A 23,678-nucleotide genomic window follows, 5' to 3' on the forward strand; every position below is an offset into this window, starting at 1 on the left:
CAGATTCTCTAAAGAAACTCAAACGCGTAATTTGCAAAGTCCGGATCACTGGATGAGCATGAGAAAAGGAGGGCATCTGATGTCAGATATGCCTACAGTTGCCACTTCCAGCTTATGCTGGTGAGGAATCCCCATAGCCTAATTCTTAGGGGGATTAATATGCCTGTGTTAGATGGAGACACTAGATGTGTACACACAATGTAATTATGTGTAGGGTAAATACAGGGCAAATGCAGGTACAGAGTTTTATCCCATCTCTGTAGCATCTGCTAGCTCTCACCCGGCACAATTGGTTAGGGCACGGGTAGTCAACCTGTGGTCCTCCAGATGTTCATGGATTACAATTCCCATGAACCTCTGCAAGCAAATGCTGGCAGGGACTCATGGGAATTGTAGTCCATGGACTTCTGGAGGACCACAGGTTGACTACCCCTAGGTTAGGGTACTTCGGACTCTTACCACCCATGAGGAAGAGGACCATAATAATAAGCAATTGGATTTGAGATGCAAGGTATTGGCAAGCTTCTTTGTGGATAAAGTCTTATTACTTCACTGTGACCTTTCTGCCATGATTGATTGATTGATTGATTGATTGATTATTTTATTTACAGCCCACCACTCCCACATAGTGGCAGGAAACAACAAGAGCATCCAAAAATTAAATCCCCCTAGACCATGATACCCAGTAAAATCCAATAAAAACCCACCCTTGATGGTGAAAAATACCCTCCCCCAACTCCACAGGTTCCATTGCAATCCCTCAGTGGGTGTATCAGGAGGGGTAGCCCAATGACCTGGCTGGCTCAGGAGGGGCCTAGATCTTACTGTAAATGAAGCAGAGCCATTCTTTACTGTCAAGAATTCTTCAGGATCGGTTAGAACTCAAACTTCTACTGTTGGGTGCAGCAGCTATTTCACTCCAATTCACCCAGTTCTCTAAAATGCCATGAAAGGCTTAATGCCTGTTCATGTAAAACAGTCTCTTCCCCACATAGGTTCTGGACACATAGTTCCCATTTTCCACAGTATAACCTTTTGGACACCTTCCTTTTCACCAGCAGATACAGCCCTTTAACTGCCAAAAGCACTAGATCGAGCTGATGTTCTGCAAACATTAAATTTCAATATGCTTGTTAAATCCTCACTCTGTTATCCAGCTTAGTTCTCTTTGGAAGAGCACAAGAAACTTAAGCCATTTTGTATTATTTTGTTTATTTTCAAAGTACGTATACAACACAAATGGAAGCCAAGAAGAAGCATTCATATAGGGAAACCGTTCTCTTATCGCTTATCAGAGAAAGCGACACTGTATCCCAATATTATCGTCCAATACAGAGTGGTGTCTGCTTTTCTCTTTATCTCTTCCAAAATCTAAAATGGAAAACGTGATTCCTTTTGACCACCAAAAACAGTATGCTGAGATCATGTGTCCTGCCTGGACTAACCATATATTGGGTTGGGGGTTAGAGTAAGAAGGGGAATTGGGTGGCATGAAGTAAAAAGAATCAAAAACAATTACAACTCATCTTTTAGATATGAACAGTCGTTTTAGAACTTCACTACTCTTTTTCTTTTAGGCTCTTCCTCCAAATAGCCTTCTTCCAGCTTAAAGAAGAGAACCAGAGTAGTATAGAGGTTAAAAGTGGTGTGTGGTATCATAGCTAAGGTCAGTGGGATGTAATCTGGGGAATGGGCTTTGATTCTCCACTCCTCCCCATGAATCCTGCTGAATAGCCTTGGGCTATTTAAAATTTTCTCAGCATTCTCTCAACCCCACCTGCCCCACAAGGTACCCAATGTGAGGAGAGAAAGGGAACATGAGAAAAGGCGGTTATAACTATTCCTCTACTTCTTAGAATTTTTCCTGCAGTGTAAGTTACTCTTTCTCCAATGGGATACCCACTTAAGTCAGAGGAAGGCTTCTAACTTGAGTGAAAAGGAAAGTTGAAGTATAAATCTTACAGTAAAAAAAAACTAACTTCCTTAGTGGTGTGGCAGGATTCAGATCATTATGAATCCTCCACTATAAAGAATAATATTAGCACTCTGGAATGGGTATTGACTGGCTATGCAATCTAATGATCATATCTTTCTAGAAAAATACCTAAAGCTTAGAATCTTTGACATGGCTTTTTTGATCTCCTTGTTTCTCATACTATAAATCACTGGGTTCAACATAGGTGGAACCAGGGAATAAAGCATTGTAAATATCATATCTAACCAAGAAAAACTCTTAGAGGTAGGCTTCAGGTGGGCAACGCATCCAGTAAACATAAATGTGGAGCAGACAATGAGGTGGGGGACGCAAGTGGAGAAAGCCTTCAGCCTCCCCTTTGCAGAAGGCAATCTGAACACCGTGGTGAAAATGTACAGATAGGTTACAATGATATAGACAAAACAGCCCAGCCCAAGGACAACTCCAGTTCCAAGAGTAACCATTTCAATAATATTTAAATCAGAACAAGACAATTTTATTAGCTGTGGAATTTCACAAAAAAATTGATTGACAATGTTAGAGCAGAAATGGTTGGTGAAAGTCCCAATGGTATGCATCCCTGCATACAGAAAACAAGCAGTCCATACACCAGCCATGATTTCAGTGCAGGCCTGCCGATTTATTACCATCTCGTACTGTAATGGATTGCAAATGGCCACATACCGGTCATACGCCATGACTGTCAGGACGCACAAATCCGATGTTAGAAAGAACAATAAACAGAAGACTTGAGCAACACACCCAAAATATGAAATATATCTGGTATTCAGGAGAGAATTAATCATGGATTTGGGGAGGGTGATAGACACTTGGCCAATGTCTTGCACAGCCAAGTTCATCAGAAAGAAGTACATGGGGGTGTGCAGGTGATGGTCTAAGAGGACTGAAGAGATGATAAGGAGGTTTCCTGTGATCGTTGCCAAGTACAACATCAGAAACACTATGATGTGGAGAAACTGTAGTTCCCGAACCTCTGAGAATTCCAGGAGCAGAAAATGAGACACAGCAGTTCCGTTGAGCATTTTTCATTACCATGTTGTGTAAGCCTTGAAATAGGAAAGACAAGCAAACTGTAAGAATTAAAATCTGCTATAGTAGCAATTTTAAGAGTTGCAACTGCATTGGATGACAGTGAAAACATTTCTAGTCTCCAGACCCGTCTTCAGTGTGAAATGGCAGCTAAGCAAAACTGAAGTCAAAAGTGACGCCTGAATCACTGAAACCGTATCCTGGTGCATTTGTTTGAGTGATAATTGCAGAAGAATTGTGGGAGGGATGTATGCTTTAAAAAGGAAAGGCAAGCAAACAGTAAGAATTACAGGCATATAACTCTCTGCACTGAAAATGAAAGTCAAATACTTTGGCCACATCATTATAAGAAAGGACTCCCTGGATAAGAGCCTAATGCTGGTAGCGAATGAGGGAAAAAGAAGAAGGGGACGACAGAGAATGAGGTGGCTGGATTTAGTCACTGAAGCAGTTGATGCAATTTTAAATGGAGTGTTGGACTGTATGGGCCGTTGGGCTGATCCAACATAGACTCAGTAATATATTCAAATGAGTAGCCGTGTTGTTCTGAAGTAGCACAATAAAATCAGAGTCCAGTGGCATCTTTAAGATCAACAAAGATTTATTCAAGGCATGAGCTTTCGAGTGCAAGGACTCTTTGTCAGACGATGTCAGATGAATTCTGATGAAGAGTACTTGCACTCGAAAGCTCAAGCCGTGAATAAATCTTTGATGGTCTTAAAGGTGCTACTTGACTCTCATTTTATTCAGTAATATATTGTCTCCCAATGGCATTTACAGAGATTTGTTAAGTCAATCAAATAACCAGACAAAGACCAAAATAATGTTCAATTCCAGACAGTTATGCATCAAGTTATGAATATTATGATTCTGCCTGATAGGACAGGTCAAAGTTTCCAAGCGATAAAGCTTCTTCTGCATGTGTGACATGATCGTGATCCAGAGCAGAAGCCAAGTTCACCAGAACTGAGGAAAACCGAACAAACAATTATGACTTTGAAAGTAGTTCTCAACCTGTGAGTTCTGTTTCCTGGACATCTACCCTAATATTCCCCATTTCCATTTTTAAAATCTGTGATCTTCTTTGATATGCCACGAATATGAGAATACTGAAAAAATTAGATTTTTGGCAAGTGCCTTTTCATGAATCCCATTACAGAGAGGATGAGAAACAATAGTCTGAGAGGCAAAGGAGGACTTCCAAAAGAATAAGGGAGAAGAGGGGAGGCAGAACCTGCTCAGGAGAACTGTAGAGTAGACCTTAACATCACTTACCATGTTTCTTTACCTTGTCTTCAGTTTTCAGGTGCAGGGTTCCTTGTGCTACTCTGAACATTCCTCATTTCATCCTTTTGTTTATAAACTAGCCATTAAGATGCTGACAGCACTGTGGAAAAACATATCCCCAAGCTCTGCAGCAAGTATTTGCTCTCCTGAGTATTGCACAACACAACCGAAAAGTGCCGTCCACCCCCCAAAAAGTTTACTGTCCTTCTAATATTACTTCTTTTGCAGATTCTCTAATGAAATTCAAACACGTCATTTGCAAAGTCAGGATCACTGGATATGTATGAGAACTGGAGTGCATCGGATGTCAGATATGCCTACAATTGCCACTTCCAGCTTAGGCTTTTCAAGGAATCCCCATAGTCTAATACTTAGGAAGATTAATATGCCTGTGTTAGATGGAGTTACTAAATGTGTACACCTGACGTAATTATGTGTAGGGTAAATACAGGGCAAATGCAGGTACAAAGTTTGATCCCATCTCTATAACAACTGCTAGCTCTCACCCGGCACAATTGGTTAGGGCAGGGGTAGTCAACCTGTGGTCCTTCAGATGGACTACAATTCTCATGTGAATTGTAATCCATGAACATCTTGAGGACCACAGGTTGTCTACCCCTGGGTTAGGGTACTTCGGACTCTTACCACCCATGAGGAAGAGGAGCAAAATAATTAATTGGATTGCAAGGCATTGGCAAGCTTATCTGCAGATGAAGTCTTATTGCTTCACCGTTATATTTTTGCCACGATTGATTATTTTACTTATAGCCCACTACTGGCTTGTGGCAGGAAACAACAACAGCATCCAAAAATAAAATCCCCCTAGACCAGAAACCCGGTAAACCCCAATAAAAGTGCAGAGCTGTAGTCAAGAGAGCGTGTGGTGGGACTGCTGCAGAGTTCCAGGGATTCTGGTGAGGCCCACTGTGGCTGTCTCCCCTTCCCATATGCCTTTTTGCTGACATGTGCTCCAGCATCCAGGAATTGATAAAGATGGACATGTGTCTGGTTCAGGGATCAGGATAGGCATGAGCTGCAGGCCAGACAATGCAACAGAATGTACATTGATCGTTGCCAAGTACAACATCAGAAACACACTGATGTGGAGAAACTGCAGTTCCCGTACCTCTGAGAATTCCAGGAGCAGAAAATAAGATGTGGCAGTTCTGTTCAACATTTTTCGTCACCAAGTTGTAGAACCCTCGAAAAAGGAAAGTCAAGCAAACAGAATCACAATCTCCTACGGTTGTAATTTTAAGAGGTGAAACTGTATTGGATGACAGTGACTACATTTCCAGTCTACAGACCCATCTTCAGTGTAAAAAAAGAAATGGCAGCTCAGCAAAACTGAAATCCAAAGTGATACCTGAATCATTTTTACAGTATCTTACTGTGGCTGTGCTCCTTCCTCCAGGAACAGACACAGGGGTGGGAGAAAGATTTCATGTCCCTATCAACTCCCTTATGGAGTTCTACAGGGAGCTATCCTCTTCCTCACACTGTTCAACGTCTTTATGTGCCCTCTGGCCCAGCTGATCCAGAGTTATGGGTTGGGTTGTCACCAATATGTAGATGACATCCAACTCTATCGCCCAACAGATGGATGCCCGGACTCCCCCTGGTTACATTTGCCAGATTTTTGGAAGCCATAGCTGGGTAGTTAGAGCAGAGTCACCTGAAGCTCAACCCCTTTAAGATAGAGGTCCTGTGACTGGGAAGGAAGGTGACAGATCAGGAAGCATGCCTCCCCATGCTGGCAGCGGTGCAACTTAACATCTCATTCTCAGTCAGAAATTTGGGTGTCATCCTGGATGCCTCGCTTTCAAAAGAGACTCAGGTCACAAAAGTGGTCTGCATGGCATTTTCCACCTGCACCAAGCAATGCTACTAGCATCCTATCTGTCCTCAGACTGCTTGGCTCCAGTCATCCATGCAAGGGTCACCTCCAAACTGGACTTCTGTAACTCATTCTATGTGGGCCTACAGTTGTCTCTCACCTGGTACAGAACGTGGTGGCTAGGGTCCTTACAGAAACATCTCAGAGGACCTATATCCAGCCTGCACAGAGCCCCCTGCATTGGTTTCTGATTGTAGCCCAGATCAGGTTCAAGGTTTTGGTGCTAACCTTTCAGGCCATTAACAGTGTGGATGGGGACTGCCCATCTTGTTCATATCCATGGGACTGCCCATCTTGTTTATGCCCCCCACAGGTTGCTTCACTCTATGAGTGCTAATCTGCTGGAGGTCCCTGTCATGAGAGAAGTGCACCTGGCCTTGACCAGGGCCAGCGCCTTCTTGGTCATGGCGCCATGCTGGTGGAATGAGCTCCCAAGAGAGCTGAGGTCTCGGATGGAACTTGACTTGTAAAATGGAGCTCTTCTGCCAGGTCTTTGGTTGAGGCTAGAGCAGTAAGATCTAGGCCCCTCCTGAGCCAGACAGGACATTGGGCTACCCCTCCTGATACACCCCCTGAGGCATCGCAATGGAGCTTATGGAGTTGGGGAAAAGTATTTTTCACCATAAAGGGTGGCTTTTTATTGAGGTTTACTTGGTTTCACTGTCTAGGGGGATTTTGTTTTGGGATGCTGTTGTTCTTTCCTGCGACTATGTGGGCGTGGTGGGCTGTAAATAAAATAATCAATCAATCTATCAATCATGGCAGAAAGGTCACAGCGAAGCAATAAGACTTTAACCTCAAAGAAGCTTGCCAATGCCTTGCAGCTCATATAATAATAATTGATTATTATTATGGTCCTCTTCCTCATGGGGGGTAAGAGTCCAAAGTACCCTAACCAATTGTGCTGGGTGAGAGCTAGCAGATGCTGTAGAGATGCTATAGAGATGGCATAAAACTCAGTACCTGCATTTTCCCTGTATTTACCCTACACATAATTATATTGTGTGTATACATTTAGTATTTCCATCTAACACAGGCATATTAATCCTCCTAAGTATTAGGCTATGGGGATTCCTCACCAGTACTACATTTACCCTTTACCTGTATTCATACTACACATAATTACATCTACTATCTCCATCTAATACAGGCATATTAATCCCCTTAAGACTAACACTGTTAAAGATAAAAATAGCAATTTGTGAAAAAAGAAAGAAGGGTCCAGTTTGCATGACAAGAAAGGCTAATCTTTGAATGATATCATCATGGACAAAAGCTATGAGAGATTCTTGAAAAGAACAGATGCCAGGTCTTCGGTTGAGGCTACAAAACCTGTCTGGATCTAACTCAATGACAATAAATGACATATATTAAAATCAATGTGAACCTATGTAAATAAATGTGAACCAGATAATGAATGAGCTGTCAATCTTAATGGTGCTCTCAAAAGAAGTACTTGCTGCAATTCTATTTAAATGTCCAGGTTTAGATGTGATTCAGATTTCTCGCACTTCCTGAAAAGAACTGAAAAGCCTTGATTTAAATTTTACTTCTCTTCGATGTGAGAAGAATTTCAGAGCTTTTCACATTGTCATACTATTTTTATTTCCTCGTACCAAATATACAGGCTTGTCTATGTTATGAGTCTCATTAAATAGTGTCGGTGAAATTATATGTGTTATATTGAGAAGTGATGTTGACCGTATAGAAGAACGTTTTTGAACAGAAACAACAGGTATGAGTCTGAGCTTTACTTTTGATTAGCCAAAGACTGGCTTTGTAAGAATGGCGGAATATTCAAAAGACATTACTCTTACTCAATCTTTTGTTTTTTCCCCCCAAACTCATCTCATCCTCAGAATCTCTTTAACTTTGGTTGGATCTTACAGAAAGATTGCAGGGAGAGTGTTATAAAGCTGCACCCTCTAATGATAATGATGTTGTCAGAGCTGCCCCCTGTATATCCTGGTGATCATTAGCAAATTTACAGCTCATCATGCAATTAAAGCAGAGACATTTTTACTGTCAGGAATTCTTCAGGTGTGTTTAGAACTCTAAAACGTCTATTTCTACTGTTGGGTGCAGCAGCTATTTCACTCCAACTCACCCAGTTATTTAAAAGATCCCAGGCTCAATGCCTCACAGTTCATTTACAACAGTCTCTTCCCCACATAGGTTCTGGACACATAGCTCCCATGTTCCACACCTTTCGGACACCCTCCTCCCTTTTCACCAGTAAGTACAGCCCTTTAACTGACAAAAGCACTAGATTTAGCAGATGTTCTGCAAACCATATATTTCAATATCCTTGTTAAGCCTTCACACTATTATCCAGCTTGGTTCCCTTTGAAAGAGCACAAGAAACCTAAGCCATTTTGTAAAATTTTGTTTATTTTCAAAGTACATATGCAACACAAATGGAAGCCAAGAAGATGCATTCATATAGGGAAACCTGTTATCGCTTATCAGAATCAAAAACAATTACAACTCATCTTGTAGATATCAACAGTCATTTCAAAACTTCACTATTCTTTTTTCTTTTTGGCTCTTCCCCCAAATAGCCTTCCTCCAGCTTAAAGAACCAGAGTAATATTAACCAGAGTTAAGAGTGGTGTGTGGTATCATAGCTAAGGTCAATGGGATGTCATCTGGAGTATGGGGTTTGATTCTCCACTCCTCCCTATGAAGCCTGCTGAATGACCTTGGGCGAGTTACAATGTTCTCAGCATTCTCTCAACCCCACCTGCCCCACAAGGTACCCAACATGAGGACAGAGAGGGAACATGAGAAAATGCGGTTATAACTATATCCTCTACTTCTTAGAATTCTTCTTCCAATGTAAGTTACTCTTTCTCCAATGAGATACCCACTTAAGTCAGAGGAAGGCTTCTAACTTGAGTGAAAAGGAAAGTTGAAGTATAAATCTTACAGTAAAAAATAACTAACTTCCTTAGTGGTGTGGCAGGATTCAGATCATTATGAATCCTCCACTATAAAGAATAATATTAGCACTCTGGAATGGGTATTGACTGGCTATGCAATCTAATGATAATATCTTTCTAGAAAAATACCTAAAGCTTAGAATCTTTGACATGGCTTTTTGGATCTCCTTGTTTCTCATACTATAAATCACTGGGTTCAACATAGGTGGAACCAGGGAATAGAGCATTGCAAATATCATATCTAACCAAGAAAAACTCCTAGAGGTAGTCTTCAGGTGGGCAATGCATCCAGTAAACATAAATGTGGAGCAGACAATGAGGTGGGGGATGCAGGTGGAGAAAGCCTTCTGCCTCCCCTTTGCAGAAGGCAATCTTAGCACTGCGGTGAAAATGTACAGATAGGTTACAATGATATAGACAAAACAGCCCAGCCCAAGGAAAACTCCAATTCCAAGAGTAGCCTTTTCAATAATATTTACATCAGAACAAGACAATATTTCTAGCTGTGTAATTTCACAAAAAAACTGATTGACAATGTTAGAGCAGAAATGGTTGGTGAAAGTCCCAATGGTATACATCCCTGCATATAGAAAACAAGCAATCCATACACCAGCCATGATTTCAATGCAGGCCTTCCGATTTATTACCATTTCATACTGTAATGGATTGCAAATGGCCACATACCGGTCATACGCCATGACTGTCAGGACGGACAAATCAGATGTTAAAAAGAACATTAAACAGAAGACTTGAGCAACACACCCAGCATATGAAATGTACCTTGTATTCAGGAGAGAATTGATCATGGATTTGGGGAGGATGATAGACACTTGGCCAAAGTCCTGCACAGCCAAGTTCAACAGAAAGAAGTACATGGGGGTGTGCAGGTGATGGTCTAAGGCAACCGAAGAGATGATAAGGAGGTTCCCTGTGACAATTGCCAAGTACAGCATCAGAAACACAGTGATGTGGAGAAACTGCAGTTCCCGAACCTCTGAGAATTGCAGGAGCAGGAAATGAGACACAGCAGTTCCGTTGAACATTTTTCGTTACCGTGTTGTGTAACCCTTGAAATAGGAAAGACAAGCAAACAGTAAGAATTACAATCTCATATAGTAGTCATTTTAAGAGTTGCAACTGTACTGGATGACAGTGACCACATTTTCCAGTCTCCGGACCCATTTTAAGTGTGAAAAAAGAAATGGAAGCTCAGCAAAACTGAAGTCAAAGGTGACACCTGTATCACCGAAACCCCTATCCCGGGGCACTTGCTTGAGTGATAAGTGCAGAAGAATTTTGTGAAGAACCTTCTCTCTTTGGAAAATATAGTAGTTAACTTAAGTATTTCGCCTGCTTTCCCTTCTGGGGGGTCTGAAAGTATCATTTGATTGCTGTGAAAGATGCCATTAAAAAGATTTAATGTATGCTTTGAGACTGGAGCAGATCAAGTTCCTTTGGAGCATTAAAGTAACAGTGTTGTCAACTCTGGGTGTAGAGTCCAGGGAAGGCAAACAATGTACAGGGGAAGGACATCAGTGGGGTATCATATTAAAAAGTTCAGCCTCCATACCAGCAATGTTGCATAAAGAATAATTTTCCTTTCTATACAGTTACGCATTAAGTTATGAATATTATGATTTTGCCTAATAGCACAACGCAAAGTTTCCAAGCGATAAAGCTCCTTCTGCATGTGTGACATGATCATGATCCAGAGCAGAAACCATGTACATGAGAACTGAGGAAAACCAAATAGACAATTAGGACTTTCATTCCCAACCTGTGAGTTCTATTTCTTTTTCCTGGTCATCTACCCTAATATCCCCCATTTCCATTTTTTAAAAAATCTGTGATCCTTTTTTGACATGCCACTAATATGAGAAAACTAGAACATGAAGAAGAAGAGGTTCTTATATGATGCTTTTCCCTTACTGAAGGAGGCTCAAAGCGGCTTACAATCTCCTTCCCTTTCCTCTCCCCACAACGGACACCCTGTGAGGAAGGTGAGGCTGAGAGAGCTCTGAGATTGCTGCTCAGTCAGAACAGCTTTGTCAGGGCTTAGTTAGTTTTATTACGGTCATAGACCAGCATAAGATGATACAGAAACATCCATTAAAACCAGGAATTAACACATCTTAAAGATAACAATAAGAAATAGAATAAGGTAGATAAACACAGCTGTCCAGTTCACTTAAAACAGACCATTCTATTATGAATTTTGTCCAAGGTCGCCCAGCTGGTTGCATGCAGGGGAGTGCGGAATCAAATCCAGTTCGCCAGATTAGAAGTCCGCACTCCTAACCAATACACCAAGGTAGTGTGATCTGTGATCCTTTTTTGACATGCCACAAATATGAGAAAACTGAAAACATTAGATTTTGGGCAAGTGCCTTTTCATTGATTCCATTACAGGGAAGATGAGAAACAATAGTTGAGAGGCAAAGTAAGAATAGCAAAAGAATAAGGGGTGGGGGAGGAGACGGAACCTGCTCAGAAGATCTATAGAGCAGATCTAAACATGACTTACCATTTTTCTTCACATTGTCTTCAGCTTTCAGGTGCAGAGTTCTTTATGCTACTCTGAAGATTCCTCATTTCATCCGTTTCTTTATAAACTAGCCTTTATGATGCTAACAGCACGGTGGGAATAGATATCTCCACGCTCTGCAGCAGGATCCTCCCAAGTATTTGCTCTCCTGAGTATAGCACAAACTGAAAAAGTAACCCCCCCCCCGCCCCCGCTTCTTTTGCAGATTCTCTAAAGAAACTCAATCACGTCACTTGCAAAGTCTGGATCACTGGATGTGCATGAGAACTGGACTGCATCTGATGTCAGATATGCCTACAATTGCCACTTTCCACTTACGTGGAATCCCCATAGCCTAATACTTAGGAGGATTAATATGCTTGTGTTAGATGGAGATACTAGATGTGTATACACAATGTAATTATGTGTAGGGTAAATAGAGGTACAGGGCAAATGCAGATACAGAGTTTTATGCCATCTCTACAGCATCTGTTAGCTCTCATCCGGCACAATTGTTTAGGGTACTTCGGACTCTTACCACCCATGAGGAAGAGGACCAAAATAATAAGCAATTGGATTTGAGCTGCAAGGCATTGGCAAGCTTCTTTGCGGATAAAGTCTTATTGCTTCGCTGTGACCTTTCTGCCATGATTGATTGATTGATTATTTTATTGACAGCCCACCACTCCCACATAGCGGCAGGAAACAACAACAGGTATTCAAGGTTAGCACCAAAACCTTGAACCTTATTGGGGCTACAATCAGAAACCAATGCAGCTGCCTCTGCACAGGCTGGACATAGGTCCTCCAAGTTGTTCCTGTAAGGACCCTAACAGCCATATTCTGTACTAGATGCAATTACGGCATTTAATGCAATTACAGCATTTAAGAATCAAATGTACCTACGTATTTTCTTAATGTTTTCACTGCTCCATATTAATTATCCCATGGGCTCTGTCCCATACTTTTCAGCATCTATGTGCACCCTCTGGCATAGCTGGTCTGGAGTTTGGGGCTGGGTTGTCGAAAATATGTAGATGATACCGAGCTCTATCTTCTGATTGACTGGCTGGACTCACCCCACCCCCGGAAACATTTGACTGATGTCTAGAAGCAGTGTCTGGATGGCTCAGGCAGAGTCACCTTAAACACAACCCCTCCAAGACAGAGGTCCTATGGCTGGGGAGGAGGAGCCAGAGCAGGAAGCGTGCCTTGCCTACCTGGACAAGGTGCAGCTTGCGGGCGTTACCCACAGACAGGAATCTGGAGGTGATCTTTGACAACTCCTTATCAATGGAGTTGCAGATCATGAGAGTAGCCCAGGTGGCATTTTTCCATGTATTCCAAGCCACACTACTAGTGCCCTACCAGCCCCCAGAGCACATAGCCACAGTGATCTGTTACGGTCATGCCCAGGCTAGACTTCTGTAACTTACTCAATGCAGGCCTTCCCTTGTCCTTGAACTGGGAGTTAAAGCTAGTGCAGCATGCAGCTGCTAGGGCCATGTCAAGCTAGTGCTGATGCAGCTGCATTGGTTGTTGATTCAGTTCCTTATCAAGTTCAAGATGCTGGCATTGACCTTTAAGGCCATCTGTGGTCTGAGCCCCACATATCTGAGGGACTGCCTGTCTCTTTATGCCCTCTGCAAGGCTATTTGCTCTGCAGATTTAAATCTGTTAGTGGTCCCTTGCCTGTGGTGCTTTTCTCTTTTTTTACGTATTTCCTAACATCCCAGTGTTGTGTGCTGTTTTCCTTACCCAGTTACCAATTAGGATAAGGAAGCAAGGTCTCTTGATACTTCACAATTTATTGGGCCCAAATTTGTGAGGATGCACACTTATAGTGTTACAGTTTAGAAGGAATGCACAACTTAACAAAGGAAACTACTGATATGAATACAGTTTGAACAGAAATCAGAACAAAGAGCATGGACTATATCTAATTACAACCATGAACAGATGTATAATTACTTCTTCTATTACTGGCTTTCAACATTTTCTCTCCCATGACCTATTGACATTTCACCATTCATCTCCCATTGATATTATATCATATTCCTCCTAGCATCGCTTTTTAGACATAATATAATTATTTTCCTTACATTTCATCTGGACAGTCTGTTTTCCATAAGGCTAATCTTTCCTAACCCTAAGTGCTATCTCTCCAGCTTTTGGGGTCACTCTCTTTAGATCTTCCTTGCAGGACAAAACATCTAGCATGTGGTTTAGGATGCTTAGGGCTGATCCTGCGTAGAGCAGGGGGTTGGACTAGATGGCCTGTATGGCCCATTCCAACTCTATGATTCTGTGATTCTATGATTCTATGAGGATGCTTTGGGCTGATCCTGCGTAGAGCAGGGGGTTGGACTAGATGGCCTGTATGGCCCCTTCCAATTCTATGATTCTATGGTTCAAATCAAATGTATTTAATACAGCAGGGGTAGTCAACCTGTGGTCCTCCAGATGTCCATGGACTACAATTCCCATGAGCCCCTGCCAGCATTTGCTGGCAGGGGCTCATGGGAATTGTAGTCCATGAACATCTGGAGGGCCACATGTTGACTACCCCTTTAATACAGCACTGTGGCCAGATAAAACAGATGTACTACCTTCAACTCTGTAAGAAATAATTCATCCTCCCATTACTCAAGGATTCCTCTAATAGGTCAAACAAAGGAACAATTAAATTTCTCCTGTGGAATAGTAGGGGCCATATTATTAAGCAGGTTGCCAAAATTTGTGCTCATGTGCTTGGCACACGGGAAAGACAACTTAAGCTTAAGTAAAGGTGTTTTAGAGGAATTTTACTATGCATTTTTTTATAATGTACCTAACATATGGTTTCAATGAACTATATCACTAAGGAAAGAGGCACTCTTGTTTCTAAATTAGCTAATCTATGAACCCTCTGTTCTATAAGGTTAGCATTACAACCGATATATAAAAGTAATTCAAACGTTGTTTCTCATTGACAGTACACCGTATCACAAAATATTTTTCCCTTTTGTGTTACAAACATAGGTTATTCTTGCAAGCATCTATTTTAATTCAATTTTACTTGTGGCTAGACTCTTTACCAGCAAATTAAAAGTACAGAAGCAAATTAGATGCACATATTATATGTAATTCATGTACAGTTAAAATAGCTTAGATCAGCATGCATGTGATTTGGAAAAAGCAGGTTTGCCAATGTAGTTAATCTGGAGGAACATGATTGTACTCAGTAAAACCAAGAGCATTTCATGATGATTTGTTGCATTAAAGGCACAAATGTTTCCAAAAGTCCCTTTGCTTGCGAGAAACTAAATACAGCTTTCAGTTTGCATGTAAATTGCATCATGTACTGCTAGAAGGATACTTTATCTTTAATAGTTTTTTCACTCCAACTTTGATCTCTTGATTTCTCATGCTATAGATCAATGGATTCAGTAAGGGTGAAATCATGGAATAAATCACAGATAATGCTAAATGAACATGGGAGGAGATCTTCGAGGTTGGCATCAGGTAGGCAAAGGACCCAGTGAATACTAATGTGGAGAAGACCATGAGGTGGGGTAGACATGTCGAGAAGGCTTTTTTCCTTCCCTGCACAGATGGGATTCTAAGCACCACAAAAAAGATGTGTATGTAAGTGACAATAATGAAGATAAAGCACCCAAACAACATGATAAAACTTAATATAAGCACCCCGAGCTCAATTTGGAATGAATCAGAGCAAGCGAGCTTAAGTAACTCTGGTATTTCACAGAAAAACTGATTCACGATGTTAGAGCAGAAGGCAATCGTGAAGGTACCAGTGGTGTGCAATGCTCCGTAGAGAAGGCCACTGACCCATGTGGTGCCCACCATCTTGATGCAATCTCTCATGTTCATTATCATTTCATACTGAAACGGATTGCAAATGGCAACGTATCTATCGTATGCCATGACTGTGAGAAGGAAAACATCTGATGCTAAAAAGAAAACAAACAGAAAAGCTTGAGTGACACACCCAGAGTAAGAAATGTGCCTAGTATGTATAAGGGAATTCATCATGGATTTGGGGACAATGACTGAGATCTGGCCAAGGTCCTGCATGGCCAAGTTCATGAGAAAGAAGTACATAGGGGTGTGCAGGTGATGATTAAAGGCTACTGCAAAGATGATAAGAAGATTTCCAATAATGGTTGCCACATAGAACACAAAGAAGACAAGAAAGTGGAGAATCTGTAGTTCCCAAACCTGTGAGAATTCTAGGAGCAGAAAATCAAATCTTGAAGTGTTGGTGGACATTTTGCAATCACTACAAAATATATTCTGCCTGTAGAAAGAAAAGGAATGCAAACTGTAAAAGTGCAAGCCAGTTCCGTAATGAATAAAGCTGCATTTCTACAAGTAGGTGATGGGCATGAAAGATATTTCTAGTTTTCTCATTTAAATAATACCAAGACCAAAATTGCCATTCCGGTGGTTGAACATGCAGTAAAGTCACAGCAATTTTCTAGAAACCTTATAGGGATTTTAAATCAAGAGATGAAAGGAGGTGGTTTGCTATTGACTTCTTCTCCATAACAGCCCTCAAATTCCTTGGTGATATTCTCATTCCAATACTAACTAGGTCAAACCATGATTATCTTTTGAGATCTGATGAGATCAAACTAGCCTAGACCACCCAGGGCACAATTCCCACTCAGTACTCCACATTCGGGTACCCCATGTGCAGAAACCAATCTTTCTTTTACCTCTACTCATTTAAGACTTTTATTTTGATTTAATTTGAATGACTAGACTGTGACAATGAGCCATCCCTGTGTAATTTTGGTTTGATCCAGTCATTATTGTTGTTTGTGCAAAAGTGAGAAGGAATCCCAGAATACCCATCAAAATGGTGTCCCAATTTTTCCATTGGTCTTTCCAGTAACAATCATTCACTTTCTTTTACAGTACACAGACCGACATTTTTAAAGATTAAAATAGCCACTGGTGAAAAAAGAAAAAAGGGTCCCGTTTGCCTGATAAGAGAGGCCAATCTTTGAATTATGAGATCATCATGGACAAAAGCTATCTGTCGATCTTAATGGTGCTCTCATAAGAAGAACTAGCTACAATTCTATTAAAAAGTCTTACAGGTATAGATGTGATTCACAAAAGAACTGAAATGCCTGATTTACATTTTGTTTCTCTTCTATCTGGGAAGAATTTCTGAGCTTTTCACATTGTCATGCTATTTTTATTTCCTCATAACCAACATACAGATTTGTCAATGTTATTAGTGTCATTAAATAGTGTTGGTGATATGATAGGTGTTATACTGAGAAGTGATATTGATTGTAGAGATATGAACCCCATGAACTAGGTGGTAACACATAATGGATTGAAAGGTAATTAATAAGTTTACTTCATGCATAAAATCTATAGTCACAAAGAGAAATGTTAATCTATTGCCTTTCAAACTTTTCCTAGATCATATTTTCCTCCTTTCATTGGGTTTTTATTCAACCAGGTTTTCTGCAGTGAAAAGGGGAGAAGGACATCCCTCTTGCTCACCAAAAAGCATACACCTGGAGATCATGGAACCTGCACAGGAAACAGATATGTGGGATCTGTAGAGTTATAGTAAAGAATGTTGTTAGGGGAGAATGATAAAAAAAAATCTACCTGGATCCAAACCTGAATATGCATCTCAGCACTGTCGCATAGGTTTATCTTGATATCTCGTGATTGTGAAGCTTCCAGGTATATAAAGAACTTAATTTCTTTATAGATGTTTGAAAGTCCAGGTGTATTTTCTTCTTCAGCCACTGCCCAGACGTGTGTATGACTCCAGTCAATAGCATTTTATGGCTATCTTTTTGTCTCACACCCTTGAAGAAAAGGTCTTTCTGGGCTAGCAGACAGAGGTTATTGCCAAGGGATGGAAATTTATTAATAGGAATATAAGAATGGAGAGTAGATCTCAGGGGGACCCAAAGAACTTGTCTGAACAGAAATAGCAGACAAGTTATCAGTCTGAGCTTTACTTTTGATTAGATCTCCTCCCCACCCTCCCTGCCGCTCTGATAGCAGGGGGTGGGAATAATGAGAGCTTCTGCCATGTTGGGATTGTTTTAAAGTCTTTTAATGGGTATTTTAATGGGGACAAGACTACTGTAACCCATCACAAGCCTACGGAGAGTGATGGGAAATAAATCAAATTAACAACAACAACAACAACAACAACAACAACAACAACAACAACAACAACAAGCCAAAAACTGGCTTCATGAGAATGAAGGAATAATCACAAGACATCAGTCTTTCTCAATCTTTTGTCCCCCCCCCCAAATTTATCTATTCAGAATCTCTTTATTTCCAGTTGCTCAGTATAAGATATAGGCATTCATCCTTCAGTTTTGTGCAGCAGGATCTAATCATATACAATGAGAAACATCTAGGGGAGCAAGTCATTGAATTGTTAGAAGAAGAAGAGTTGGTTCTTATATGCTGCTTTTCTCTACCCAAAGGAGTCTCAAAGTGGCTTCCAATCGCCTTCCCTTTCCTCTCCCCACAACAGTGAGGGAGGGAGGTGGGGCTGGGAGAGCCCTGAGATTACTGCTCGGTGAGAACAGCTATATCAGTGTTGTTAGAAGATCAGCATGCCACACTGTTGTTGTTAGAGCCTTGTTACAAAGCTGTGTAGGAGGGGATCCACTATTGACGGGCATGTAGGTAAATTGGGCCAAAGAAGACACGACTCAACCTTTTGGCATAAACAAGGCCACAGCTTTATTAACAAACCAAGGCAAGAGATGTAGAATAATCCCCAGGCAACTGTCCAGCTTCTGACCTGGGCTCAAGGGGTGCCCTGGGTCTGCCTCCCCCCCCCTAGCCGGCTACCTCCTGGCTCCGAGCCCCTGGCCTTCCCAGCTGGGCAAGGCTGCGCTTGGTGTTAGTCGATCTCTTATGGAGACCCCCTCTTCAGGGCCCAGTATGCAAACTGATCCCTGGACTACCTATTCTACCTCATGCCCCTGTTCCACAGCTGTGACAAAGAATGAACCATTTTTTACAGGGTGGGAGGGTGGGTATGTGTTCTCCGGCTCTTCCAAAATGGCGAGGGGGGTGACACAGAACTTGTGGCACTTATAAACAGGCACCCGGCTCCACCCTCCACACTGTCGCTGATGTGCTCACTAGCACACCGGTGTTCCCTGGGCCGTCGCTTCCTTCTGGCCCGTCCCTCCAGCCTCATCAACTGCAGCCTTGTTTAGCTGCGGCCGCTCTTTACACTGGTGTAATGGAATCATTAGAGCCTTTCGTGGTGCAAAGTGGTAAGGCAGCCGACATGCTGTCTGAAGCTCTGACCATGAGGCTGGGAGTTCGATCCCAGCAGCCGGCTCAAGGTTGACTTGGGGGTAAAGGGTAATGACTGGGGAAGGCACTGGCAAACCACCCCGTATTGAGTCTGCCAAGAAAACGCTGGAGGGCGTGACCCCAAGGGTCAGACATGACCCGGTGCTTGCACAGGGGATACCTTTACCTTTAATAGAATCACACCTTACAGTGCAGTGAGTATGTCACAGGTTAAACAGGTTAAGCAGGTTAACAACTGCCCTTCAAGGCTGACCTCACCAGATTACTTGCGTATTCCAATTCAAACAGAATGAGAGAATGAGGAAATTCTTAAGGGCTCCTGAACCCCTGCTAGCTATTCATTGCCTTTCAGAAAAGAGTTGCCTTCCTACCAAAAGGACCCAAATCTATTTTAGGGCTTCCTCCACTGCTCAAACTGGTTATTTGATCCAGACATTTTGATAGGTCCAGTGTGTGTCAGTTTGGCAAAGAAACCATTTTTTTAATTTTGATTTCTGAAGCAGAGAGATGGTGAGCAGGAAAATAGAGAAAGGGAGAAGACAGCTGCTATCCTGACAGTCCGAACAAAATTTGATAGCATCAAGCCAATGTCTGCCTATGCATCATGACCATAGTGTTCTTCAGATGTATCCCATCCAAATACTAAGCAGAGCTGACTCGGGACATGCACTAACAGGAAAATCTGGACCATTTCAGGTTCGGAAGAATCTGCCTCGTACCAGCAGAAGCTCAGCAGAAGCAGCTGCTTCAGCCAAAGCTTTGGCTTGAGCTCTTCGGCTGTAGCCAGAGTGCTTCACCCATTAAAGTCTCTCATGCCCACTCCAACCAGGCCAGAGCCACGCTGCCATGGTGGGCATGGAGCTTGCTTTGGGGAGCCAGGAAATTAAGTGCCCTCCTCCCCCTCCTCAAAGCCTGCCCTCTTGGTCTCTGGGAGTTGGCACAGCTGCCTTCTTGGGCTGGTGCAGCACTTGCCCCATCTCAGCCTCACCCAGGTAGCAGGGTGATGCACCTTGACACCCAGCAGGATGGTAGGATGCTCCCCTCAATGGTGCACTCATTCTGCAGTGCTCAGGGGAGATGGAAGCCATTGAGGCTGATGCTGATTGCATCACCCTTCAAGCAGGCAGTCGGAGAGCTGGGATAGCTTCCTTCCTGACAGGGTTCAGGGGACCAGCTGCAGGTGAGGGAAGGGAGTGAGTGGCGGTGGCGGCCCGGGCAGGGAGCAGGCCAGAGTGGGGCTCTTGCTCTCCTCCAGGTCAGGCCTCATGAAAGGAATGTTGCTCCAGGTAGGTGAAGCAAGAAAAGCATGCCGAAGCATGCAGAAGCATGCTGAAGTACACTTTGAACAGCTGCTTTGGCTCTGTCTCCCTGTAGGATTGAGTTGATTTGTCTCCAAGGCAACCCTGCTTCAGAGATTTTTCAACCAAAGCAGTCTGAAGTGCACACTCCTAGTGTTGACCCTGCTTAGCTTCTGAGATTCAACAAGTTCAATCTTGCCTGGGCTATCCCTGTCAGGCTGTAGTCAAACAAACCCTACACAACCAATCTTTTATTATAATGCCTTCAAAAAAATTAAAAGGTAAAGGTAAAGGTATCCCCTGTGCAAGCATTGGGTCATATCTGACCCTTGGGGTGACACCCTCTAGTGTTTTCATGGCAGACTCAATACGGGGTGGTTTGCCATTCCCTTCCCCAATCATTACCGTTTACCCCCCAGCAAGCTGGGTACTCATTTTACCAACCTTGGAAGGATGGAAGGCTGAATCAAATTTGAGCCGGCTGCTGGGATCAAACTCCCAGCCTCGTGGTCAGAGCTTCAGACTGCATGTCTGCTGCTTTACCACTCTGCACCACAAGAGGCTCTTCAATATAATCACGTTAATCCAAATGTTTCTCTCATATTTTTTATAGAGAACAGATTCAGCCATTGTGGTACTTTTTTGTTTATTTCTATGAATAGCAGCTAATTAAAGGTACAGAAGCAAATTAGATGTACAGATTAGTTGTACTTCTTGCACAACTGAAATAGCATAAAACAGTATGTCTGTGGTGGCAGAAAAGCAGGTTTCCCAATGTAGTTAACCTAGAATGTACTACATAAGAGCAATTGCACTTAATGACTGTCAGATTAAAGACACAAGAGTTTTCCAAATATTCCTGTGTTTGCAATAAGCTTCAGTTCACATGTACAGTAAAGGAGTAGAATGCATCATGTAGTGCTAGATGGTTGTTGTTGTTAGGTGCGAAGTCGTGTCCGACCCATCGCGACCCCATGGACAATTATCCTCCAGGCCTTCCTGTCCTCTACCATTCCTCGGAGTCCATTTAATTTTTCACCTAGAAGGTTACTTTATCCTTAACAGTTTTTTCACTCCAACTTTGATCTCTTGATTCCTCATGCTATAGATCAATGGATTCAGCAAAGGTGAAATCATGGAATATATCACAGATAATGCTAAATCAAGATGGGATGGTATTTTTGAGGTTGGCATGAGGTAGGCAATGGATCCAGTGAATACTAATATGGAGAACACCGTGAGGTGGGGTAGACATGTCGAGAAGGCTTTTTTCCTTCCCTGCACAGATGGGATTCTAAGTACCACAAGGAAGATGTGTATATAAGTGACAATAATGAAGATAAAGCACCCAAACAGCATGATAACACTTAGTACAAGTGCCGCAAGTTCAATCTGGAATGAATCAGAACAAGCGAGATTAAGTAATCGCGGTATTTCACAGAAAAACTGATTAATAATGTTAGAGCAGAAGGAAATCGTAAAGGTACCAGTGGTGTGCAGTGCTCCGTAGAGAAGACCACTGATCCATGTGGTGCCCACCATTTTAATGCAATCTCTCATGTTCATTATCATTTCATACTGAAACGGATTGCAAATGGCAATGTACCTATCGTACGCCATGACTGTGAGGAGGAAAATGTCAGAACCTAAAAAGAAAACAAACAAGAAGACCTGAGCAACACATCCAGAGTAAGAAATGTGTCTAGTATTCATGAGGGAATTCATCATGGATTTGGGGACAATGACTGAGATCTGGCCAAGGTCCTGCATGGCCAAGTTCATGAGAAAGAAGTACATAGGGGTGTGCAGGTGATGATTAAAGGCTACTGCAAAGATGATAAGAAGATTTCCAGAAAGAGTTGCCACATAAAACACAAGAAAGACAAGAAAATGTAGAATCTGTAGTTCCCAAACGTCTGAGAATTCCAGGAGCAGAAAGTCAAATCCTGACGTGTTGCTAGGCATTTTGCAATCGCTACAAAACACATTCTACCTGTAGAAAGAAATGGAATGCAAACGGTAAAAAGTGCAAGCCCGTTCAGTAATGAATAACGGTGCATTTCTGAAACTGGATGATGAGGATGGAAGATATTTCTGCTTTGCTCACTTAAAATAATACCAAGACTAAGATGGTCATCATGGTGGTGGAAACTGCAGTGAAGTGACCACAGCAGTCTCATAGCAACCTCATAGGGATTTTAAATCAAGGGAAGAACAGGGGAGGTGGTTTGCTATTGACTTCTTCTGCATAACAGCCCTTGAATTCCTTGGTGATATTCTCATCCGAATACTAACTAGGTCAAACCCTGATTATATTTTGAGATCTGATGAGATCAAGCTAGCCTGGACCATCCAGGGCACAATTCTCATTCAGCACTCCTCATTGAGGTACCCCGTGTGCAGAAACCAATCTTTCTTTTACCTCTACTCATTTTAAGACTTTCATTTTGAACTAAATTGAATGACTAGACTGCGGCAATGAGCCATCCCTGTGTAATTTGGGTTCGATCCAGTCATTTTTGTTTGTGCAAACGTGAGAAAGGATCACTTTTGACCCGATTAAAGGCTATGCGGTGGCTCATGGGGCTTGCTTAGATGGAACTCACACATGACAGTCTATGTCATGTGGAGAGAAGTGTCAGTGGTCTTCTAAATAAGGATAAGTAATTTGGGATGGAAGGTACAGGAGTCAGTCTTTTTCTTCTAATATGCCATGAATAACTTTACACAGGACAGTCCCAAACCTGGCATTCACTTCATTTCTCAGTTCCTGTATGTTTGGTAGAGGGAGCAATTTCAGATCTTCAAAATATGTAGAGCTGGATCCAGCTTAGCTGGACCAGTTAGCTTCCATTCATATTTAAAAAATGCTGAACTGATTAAAATATTGAGAAGCAAAATGGATGCATTTACCGTACATTTCCATCAGCTTTCTTCTCCACTTATCTCTGGCCTGCTTCTAAAGTTGCCCATTGCATGGGTGTAATGTTAAGATCTAAGTAGACAAAAGAGAAGGAATCCCAGAAATCCCATCAAATTGGTTCCCCTGTGTGTACAATATTTCCATTGATCTTTTCATTAACAATCATTCACTTTCCTTACAGTATGCAGACTGACATATTTAAAGATAACTTGTGAAAAAAGAAATAAGGGCCCAGTTTGTGTGACAAGACAGACTAATCTTTGAATGTTGAGATCGTCATGGACAAAAGCTATGAGGGATATATGAAGAAAACTGAGTGAGACTCAACATATGAAACCTGTTTGGACCTAACTCATTGACAACAAACGACACATATGAAAATAAATGTGAACCTAGTAGTGGCCAGATAAGGAATCATCTGTCAATCTTAAGGGTGCTCTCATCAGAATG

The 23,678-nt window shown here is 42.0% G+C and overlaps 4 protein-coding genes across 4 annotated transcripts; all 4 read right to left on the reverse strand.

The window, feature by feature from the left end:
- Positions 1-2,082: 2,082 nt before the first annotated feature.
- On the reverse strand, positions 2,083-3,018 carry LOC143826753 (olfactory receptor 14I1-like). The gene has a single exon (XM_077315734.1). The coding sequence runs from the start codon at positions 3,016-3,018 to the stop codon at positions 2,083-2,085; it is 936 nt and encodes a 311-aa protein (XP_077171849.1).
- A 5,670-nt stretch (positions 3,019-8,688) lies between these two features.
- LOC143826368 (olfactory receptor 14I1-like) lies at positions 8,689-10,194 on the reverse strand. Its single transcript, XM_077315146.1, has one exon. It carries the CDS (start codon positions 10,192-10,194, stop codon positions 9,178-9,180), a length of 1,017 nt encoding a protein of 338 aa, XP_077171261.1. The 3' UTR covers positions 8,689-9,177.
- Positions 10,195-15,011: 4,817 nt separating this feature from the next.
- On the reverse strand, positions 15,012-15,947 carry LOC143826661 (olfactory receptor 14C36-like). Its single transcript, XM_077315534.1, has one exon. It carries the CDS (start codon positions 15,945-15,947, stop codon positions 15,012-15,014), a length of 936 nt encoding a protein of 311 aa, XP_077171649.1.
- Positions 15,948-21,328: 5,381 nt separating this feature from the next.
- On the reverse strand, positions 21,329-23,300 carry LOC143826417 (olfactory receptor 14C36-like). The gene is made up of 2 exons (XM_077315203.1): positions 23,224-23,300; positions 21,329-22,298 (listed from the first exon to the last, which is right to left on the reverse strand). The coding sequence occupies exon 2, from the start codon at positions 22,268-22,270 to the stop codon at positions 21,353-21,355; it is 918 nt and encodes a 305-aa protein (XP_077171318.1). The 5' UTR covers positions 22,271-22,298; positions 23,224-23,300; the 3' UTR covers positions 21,329-21,352.
- Positions 23,301-23,678: the final 378 nt, after the last annotated feature.

The sequence above is a fragment of the Paroedura picta genome, chromosome 16, assembly GCF_049243985.1.
Source record: "Paroedura picta isolate Pp20150507F chromosome 16, Ppicta_v3.0, whole genome shotgun sequence".
Taxonomy (NCBI): Eukaryota; Metazoa; Chordata; class Lepidosauria; order Squamata; family Gekkonidae; genus Paroedura; species Paroedura picta.

Coding starts and splice junctions, on each gene's coding strand:
- LOC143826753 (XM_077315734.1), bottom strand. CDS start 3,018: ATGCTCAACGGAACTGCTGTGTCTCATTTTCTGCTCCTGGAATTCTCA.
- LOC143826368 (XM_077315146.1), bottom strand. CDS start 10,194: ATGTTCAACGGAACTGCTGTGTCTCATTTCCTGCTCCTGCAATTCTCA.
- LOC143826661 (XM_077315534.1), bottom strand. CDS start 15,947: ATGTCCACCAACACTTCAAGATTTGATTTTCTGCTCCTAGAATTCTCA.
- LOC143826417 (XM_077315203.1), bottom strand. CDS start 22,270: ATGCCTAGCAACACGTCAGGATTTGACTTTCTGCTCCTGGAATTCTCA.